Source organism: Gouania willdenowi, unplaced genomic scaffold (genome assembly GCF_900634775.1).
Source record: "Gouania willdenowi unplaced genomic scaffold, fGouWil2.1 scaffold_50_arrow_ctg1, whole genome shotgun sequence".
Classification (NCBI taxonomy): Eukaryota; Metazoa; Chordata; class Actinopteri; order Blenniiformes; family Gobiesocidae; genus Gouania; species Gouania willdenowi.
In genome coordinates, this window is record NW_021145214.1 from 49,929 (window position 1) to 57,903 (window position 7,975).

Genomic DNA, 7,975 nt, shown 5'->3' on the forward strand with positions numbered 1-7,975 from the left:
TATTGGCGGCTTGGTAGGTCTGTCCTGCTATCTGCAGACTGGTGGGTGGGTGGGTTCTGCGCCTTTGGCTGGGGGCTGCTGCTCCGCATTGGTTGTGTGCCATTGGGGTGCCTCTCTCCCGCCGGTCTCTCTTGCGCCGGGGGGAGGCATTGCCCCATGGCTTGCACTGTCTGGTGGGGGGCGGGGCCTGGGCTGCTGTTCTTGCGCCATCTGGGGCTGTGCAGTCCTGCTGGATTGTTGCCGGTTCGTGGGCTGGGGTGGGGGGCCCCAATTCTCCTCCCGATTCTGGAAGGAGTTTTGTGCCTTAGTGAGGGCAGCTGTCATTCTATCCTCAGGCTTCCATCCGCAGTCAAATTGACAGATGGCAAGGATGAACCAGACTGAGTCCTTTCCCAGTAACAAGACTAATTAACCCCGTCTCTGACAGTCTCAGTAATCACCCAACATTCCACACAAGCCCCCCCGCCATCCCACCTGGATCGGTGGACAAAAGACCAGACCGTCCTATCAAGAGGATCCTGAAAATTTGTCGGGGGCGGGGCCGCCAGTATCTTGTGGATGCAAAGGATGGCGAGGCTGCGGTGTGCTGATTCAGATGCAAAAAAATGCCAATATTGCAGCAGAGGGAAACAATATGGCCTAAAACATACCTATTCTGTATAGTTTGTGAGAGTACATGTAACACATTTCACTTGTTCATATTTGTTGCCATTATTTGTAAAAGGTGCTGTGTGTGAACAATTAAAGGGGACATATCATGGTTTTAAATCCTTCCTTTTTAGATATAAATCATACAGTTGTGGTCTATTTAAAGCGGAACTGCAATGCTTGGGTCTGAATTCCTCATTATTATAGCTCCACCCCTTTTCTACCACTTTTCTGATGTGCTTCTGAGAGCAACTCGTTTTGGTGCGGTCTCTTTAAATGCAAATGAGACACTCCATACCCCGCCCCCTTTTTAGGTGACACTCGGTTCAACTCCACCCTGCTCGGCCATTTTTGTAGTTCGATAGAAGAGATACGGCTATGTAGCGGCGCATAAACTTTTTATTCAGAGGTTATTTACAAAATGTCAACAACAGAAGACTTGTCCATCCAGCCTTACATGTTTGAGCCAGAGTTGGACCCAGCGGAGCGAGATGAAAATGAAGATGATGAACCTGCAGAACCCTAACAAGTGAGCTAACACAAGCACCGAGCTAACGCTAGCGCCAAGCTAACGTCACGAAATGCATTTTAATACAGTCTTTTCAAAGACAAAAACGGCAAAATGAAATGACTAATGAAAACTTTAGACTTATATTAAATCACGTAGGCTATCATCAAGGATCTAAAACGAGCACACAGCGCTAACATATGAAGTCTGAAGACGGTGCAACTGCTAATGCTAACAAAACAATGACAGGGACGTCTTATCGTCACACTTTTGAGCGTTATTTACAGCTTACCGAAGTGCTCTGTTCGTCGTCTCCAAAGATAGAAGGAATTGAACCCTCAATCAGACAAAGTCTTTCGGCAAATCCTTCTTTATACTGGCGGAGGTTGCAGAAGCAGTCATCCTTGAAGTGCTTCGCGCACACAAAAATAAACCTTACCCACAGATGTGGGTACATTTCTGTGAAAAATAAAACTCAACCAGGCACTTTGAAAAGGTTCTGATGCTGGGAGACGGTGTAATGAAGCGTGTGGGTTACTACATCCAACAACCCAACATTTTGACTTATCCTGTCGTAACTACGGCATCCTTGAGCTTGGACTACAAAATAAAAGCGAGAAATAAAAATGGCGGATTGCTCGAAGTGTTGGACCTGGAGTTGATGTACTAATTTGGCAGTTCCACTGCAAATACTGTGATGTAATAGTTCAAAAAACCTAATAGAAAATAGAAAAATCGAAACAGATTGAAAAATATGAGCAAAACAGAATATAAAGATATCTACGGAGCACCTGAAGAGACTAATTTGATTTTTTCTGTACTTCTAAGCACTCTAAATATAGAACAAAACGCATTTAAGGGCAAAAAAAGTGGATTTAGCATGATATGTCCCCTTTAATACATTGTTGTTTCAAGTTTGCTTTTTGGACCCATTTAATGACTGAATCTAGCTTGATGAACATATTTTGGAATCTGTCTGATAAAAGACACCTTTTGCTGAATGTTTGTGTCTGAAATGATTTTACAGCGTTGGATGACTGGAAAGAACAATAAATGTCAAAAGACATCTGTATGATAAACCACAGTTGTGCTAAAAAATTATTTAATAAGTTCCTTTTTTAAGGACCTTCATCTTGAGCTGCTTTTGTTCTTCCTCGTACATCTTGTGAAGCAGAGCCCTCTCCTTCTCTATCTTTTTATCCAGCTCTTCCTCCTCCCTCATCTCACGCTCTTTCTCCTCAGCCTTCCTTCTACGGCGTTCCTCTATCTAAAAAGAACATAACAAGAATTAAATCTCCAGTCAGTCTGAGTAGATGAAACCAGGTTAGGTTTGAATATTTGTCGAGACTGTTTGCATGCTTACTTGCTGCTTCAGTTCTTGGTTGTGCTTGTTCACTTGTTCTGAGCAACGCTCACCAGTGAGAGCTGCAAATCCCAAAAGATAAAAGATATAAACAAACATTGCCAACGCAAAGTGTAATTGGAAAATTCAAAAGAAAATACTACCTGACAGAGGACGGGAAACAGGAACGTGAGCTCCGGCTCTGGGACACCGAGGAAACAAGCTCCGTTCCTTGTTCACTTTGTGCATTTGTCTCAAGTCACCTAAAGGCAAAGAAAGGTCTTAATCTCCAAAACGAAACTGGCTAGTGATTATTTTTCACATCTACCTTTAGCTCATCAACTTACTATGGAGGTTGCCTTGTTCGTCTGTGACCGGTGCACCTCCTCCACCCCTTCCCCAGGGATTGTAGGCCATCCTCTCAGCTTCTATTTTAGCATTATAATGCTCCTCCTCTATTTTCTTCATTTTTTTGAGCTTTTCTCTCTCATTGATCTGTAATACAGTGAGACAGGTTGTTTACAAAACGATGTAGCCTTTTATATGATGGCATGTATTCTGAATTCACCTGCTGTCTTAGAGCCTCCCAGTGGCTCTGTTTGCTTTCTCCCTGCTGCCTGGAATTCTCAGCACAGAGTCTGGAAGTTGGAAGTGATCACATAGAGATTTACATTGGTAACTTTTTGATACACGTCATAAAACCACTGTATGATGACATCAAGATGCAGAGAACACTCACTCAATAGCTGCAGATGATCTTTGGCCAATTGGCCTTCCAGACTGAGAAGTCTCTCTACACAGAGCATCTGATTAAACAAACACAGGTATGCAATATTTGTTAAAAAAATGATGTTCAATAATATATCACCTACATTTCACATTTCCTTTGTAGCATTTTAATGAATGAATATAAACTGCTTTAATGTGAATTCATCTAATTTACACCCAGTAACAATTAATGAATGCCATCACCTAATTAATGCAAAGATGGTGAGAACAAAGGTAACAAAAGTCTGCAGAATACTCATCACAATGAGTGTGAGTGAAAATAATTTATGTAGTTCATTTAAAAATATTCTTAAAATCTCATTTTAAAGTTTTATCTGTGTTTTCATGATGATAGTTGTAATACTTTATTTACCTTGATTGTCAGGAAGAGTTGGCTCCAAAGGATAACTGGCCCCGTCAGGAGGATCAAGTGGATGAACTTGAGTCCCATTATAATGATTAGGAGGAGGAGCATATGCTAGAGTCCCATAATGATGAGGAGGAGGAGCATATGCTAGAGTCCCATAATGATGAGGAGGAGCATATGCTGGAGTCCCATAATGATGAGGAGGAGGAGCATATGCTAGAGTCCCATATAAAGGATGAGATGCATGAAGTGGAGTGTAGCAAAGAGGACAAACTACAGGATCCAAACCAGCAACCCTGTAGAGTAAGAAAAGACTGAGCATTGTGCAGCTAACATTTTACCATGGTGCCATTGAACAGCTGAGAGCTACCTGGGTACAGCCATGTCTCCCAGCCCCTGTGAGAGGTTCCTGTGGGAGGTTTCACTGGAATGGTCCAACAAGGCCTCATCTCTAGGTGCACCAGTTTCCAACCCAGAACACTTCATCAGTGGTTCTTTGAAGTCCTCCTGTGAGCTTCTTGAAGGATTCTTTTGAGTTTCCTGTTCAGGAAGCTAGAGCATTAAGCATCACACAGAAGAGACAAACAATGGTGTTTCTATCCATATATATATATAATTCTATTTTATATATTACTTCCTATTTTATTTATTACTTCCTACTGCTATTTTCTACCTTTTTATGTAGATCTTTTTTTGTAGCTCCAGTGGCACCAACCGTCTCCTCAAGTGTTTTCCCTCTATCAAACAAGGGCAGATACACGTATTCAATCCTTCTTTACTTTTCCCTCAGTGTTCAATTCACTTAAAAAAAAAAAAAAAACTTACCTGACTTTGTTTCTCTTATTATCATTGATTTGCTTCAACAATTCCGCTTTGTATTTTTCTTTTTTCGTCGCAGCTATCAATTTATTCTCTTCCTCTGACACTCCTGCAAAAACACCAGTGATGTTCCTGACTAGGGTGAAGCCAGGATATTTACTCGTATTTGAAATGTGTTTACCAATCATGAGTCCAGTAGCCAGCGGTTGAAGTTTGTTCTTCTTTCTTTCATAGTCTGTTCCCAGCTTGGATCCTGAACCTAAACCTGTAGAGTGCAAAACACAAACAGGCAGCTTGTAGCAAAAAGTAAACCCCGTGTTTACTATCAGATGATGAGATTATACATTACCTCTGTCAGCTGAAAAATGCAGCATTTTTTCGTCACTCACACCAGCTCCAAACTGTGAAAAGTATTTAGATTAAAATTGGTTCTGTGTATTTTGGAATTGTGCTCATTGGGTAAGGCAATAATAAGAAATATACTTCAGCCTTAACCCTTTCAGTCATTATGTATAGATTTATTTTTTTTTGCTGTGTAAAGCCTTGTTTTATGGAATGAAAAAAAAATTAAATAAATAAATAAATGAATTGAAAGAAATAAATAAAAATCGGAAAGACTAAATAAAAACAAATCCAATTTTAGTAAAACAACCCTGACACATATTCACTCATTTCATTTTCTATTACCTTTGTTCTTGCTTGTTTATGGCTTCTTTGAGAACACATTTGGTTAATTTGAAAGCACAAAGGTACACAATGCTTCGAGGGTTCGATCCTGTAGATTCTTCAAAGTTGAATTTATGACGTATCTAAGAAGGCGTTGTTCCAAACAGCGGCACTGACGTCACACTTCGAATTGGTTTTGTGCTGTTAAGATGCGCCGTGTATGTAAGTGACGTCATCGGTATGCGTCGGATTGTGTCCGGAAGTGTTGTAGCATAAGTCGTGTGTTCCTCGTCTACAACAGCAAGTTAGAGCCCCTAAAACTCGGACGTTACACTTATGTTACAATAACTAATTATTTAGTATAATAAAGACAACAATAAACCTATCAAGGCGTAGAGTAGTGTTTGATACATTTATAATGCAAACTATTGGCTTCAAAAATACGGGGGAAAAACATTTTACATGGCAAACACTGCTTTCAGTTCATTAAGGATAAGAACAATGGATTTTGAGTGTTACAAGACAAACTAACATCAACTACTGCACAAAACAAGACATAAACACACCTTTAATGATGCTACACAACCGTGTCACAGTAGAAACTCACACGGACACACAACGCTCAATGGGGACATCTGTTGGTCAAATTGTATGGTGAGATTTTAAAAATAGTAAATTAAGTTGAGATCCTGTAGTTTCTGATCAAACTTTGTCTCAACTTATTTTAGTTCAGGGGCCAAATTGAGACTAGTTTTATGTCAATTGGGCCACAGAATTTAGTATTTTTTATGATTAATGTGCCTTAGTTTGCACTTCCAGGTATGAATAAATAAAATATCTAATACAGACAATATCCAAACAATAAGTGTCAGATATCAGTCCTAACAGGATATTCACTTTAAATCACCTTGATTTGTGACCATTTTTTTATTTTTTTATTATTAATTCATAGAAATGTGGTGGAATAATTTCAGGAAAAATGCTAGGCTTTTGAAAAATGTTGAGTTTTTTTTTAACATTTTGAGATCATGTGATGTAAGCAAAGAACATTTGTGAGCCTTGCAATTATTGTGAAATTTCATTGAATTTGTGTATTTAAGATTTCTACAAATTAATTAGTTGGTAATGTACACAATGATTCATGTTTTCTGTCATTTTTTACTTTCTACTGTGGGCCACATTGGATGCTCTAAAGGGCCAGATCTGGTCCCTGGGCCTCGAGTTTGACACATATGGCCTAGTGAGTGATTGTGTGTGTTTTTCAAAGCATTACCTCACGTTGACCATTACCGCAGGCTTTAATAAAGAAAACATGAACTGTAAATGGAAGTTGTACAACTATTTAACAGTTGTAGTTAAGGTGCATTAATACCTTCAGGGACGTTTTGTAATGTTTGCATGAGTAGATTAATATTTCTGTATACCCATTTTTTTTGTTTTTTTATTCATATCAGTAAACATTACATTAAAGTCTTGATCAATTGTCTATTTCTAGTTTGTTTTTCTGCATGTTTAAACTGCATTTATTACATATTGATCAACATAATTCAATAAATATTACTGTTTTTTTAATATATTTTTTAAAGTCATTTATTTTATTTATTTTTTTGACTGTCTGCACTTATTTCCAGTTTGCAAACCAAGAGCAAATAAAAGATACTTGATGTAAACTGCATTGACTGCCACTTTTAATCTTAAGGTACATATTCATACAAGACCAGAGCTCAATCAAATACGTAAAGACATAAAAATTATAATGTAGTTGATAATGTGTGTGAGAGATTTAGTGTAGGTGAATGATAAAGCATTCATTAACAATAGTTTGTGATTCAGTGTAAGGAGGCCCTGATTGGTTGTCACCCAACTTCCTGTCATGAAAATACAGACCAAAATGATTTTTTTACCTACTCTGCAACAATAACACAAACAAATGGTTTCGACTGTTTATTGGCTGATGAACTTACAGGTAAAGGAACAGCAGATGCTCTCCTCCTTATCTGTCTGCTTTGGGCTTCATTCACGAGGGAGAGGTTGTATTCTTTTTTCTCTCAGTTTTTCCTTTGAGAAAAACAAATTAAGTCATTACTTGTGAGGGAATTTTCCCTGTAATTTGACATCCCATGTCTTACTCCTAAGCACACCTTTCCTGCAGCTCAGCTTTTATGACAAGACACAATACACAAAATGTACTTTTGTATTTAAAGAGTTTCCTCCACAAAAAAAGAAAACATGGCTTATTGGTCATGGTTTTTGTAGCTTTTTTGTTATTGTTTTCTAACGAACTGTCTTGACAATACAAAGTGTTCCTATGGAATCACTTACTGAACTAAAACAGAAATTACTACACATGCACAAAGACAAAAGAGTGAACACGTACCCTCACAGATATGTTGTTATCAATGGGTAAGGATAGACCAGCATCATGTGCAAAATTATGTTTAATTCGTTTCCAATCCTTTTTCTAAAGTAATGGGGGAAAACAATCCAGAATATAGAAATTACATAGAGTGAAATGAAAAAGTTACGTCATTGATGTTTTTACGTGAGTCACTCTGCATGCCCTGTTGCTGAGATATGCTATAATGTCGCCTTGCTTTGTTAGATTAATCATTGCTTAATCATACAAACATTATAGCATTTATTGCAATTTCTCTGACCTTTTACCTGATCAAACACAGAGTTCAGAGTTGCCTTGAATGCAGCGTCAGTCTCACAGAAATGTGTTGAAACAGAGATTTATTTCTTTTTATTACAAACATAGAAAAAATACAATGACAATTCACAGAAACTGATATCACAACAAAAAAATAAACTCATAGTTATACCTCCAAAAATTTTTGGGAGAATATACACATGA

At 38.3% G+C, this 7,975-nt stretch overlaps 1 protein-coding gene across 1 annotated transcript; it reads right to left on the reverse strand.

The window, feature by feature from the left end:
* Positions 1 to 1,720: 1,720 nt before the first annotated feature.
* LOC114460514 (centrosome and spindle pole associated protein 1-like) lies at positions 1,721 to 7,677 on the reverse strand. Its single transcript, XM_028442394.1, has 15 exons — positions 7,496 to 7,677; positions 7,083 to 7,176; positions 4,802 to 4,853; positions 4,634 to 4,717; positions 4,459 to 4,561; positions 4,307 to 4,370; positions 4,004 to 4,185; positions 3,640 to 3,929; positions 3,238 to 3,304; positions 3,067 to 3,136; positions 2,846 to 2,993; positions 2,663 to 2,761; positions 2,520 to 2,581; positions 2,283 to 2,423; positions 1,721 to 1,756 (listed from the first exon to the last, which is right to left on the reverse strand). Exons 3-15 carry the CDS (start codon positions 4,824 to 4,826, stop codon positions 1,721 to 1,723), a joined length of 1,371 nt encoding a protein of 456 aa, XP_028298195.1. The 5' UTR covers positions 4,827 to 4,853; positions 7,083 to 7,176; positions 7,496 to 7,677.
* Positions 7,678 to 7,975: the final 298 nt, after the last annotated feature.

Excerpts from the sequence above, each read along its gene's own strand:
- LOC114460514 (XM_028442394.1), bottom strand. The coding sequence starts at position 4,826 with ATGCTGCATTTTTCAGCTGACAGAG. Across the intron at positions 4,562-4,633 it reads GGCTACTGGACTCATGATTG|GAGTGTCAGAGGAAGAGAAT; the intron begins GTAAACACATTT and ends GTGTTTTTGCAG. Across the intron at positions 4,371-4,458 it reads AATAAGAGAAACAAAGTCAG|AGGGAAAACACTTGAGGAGA; the intron begins GTAAGTTTTTTT and ends CTTGTTTGATAG.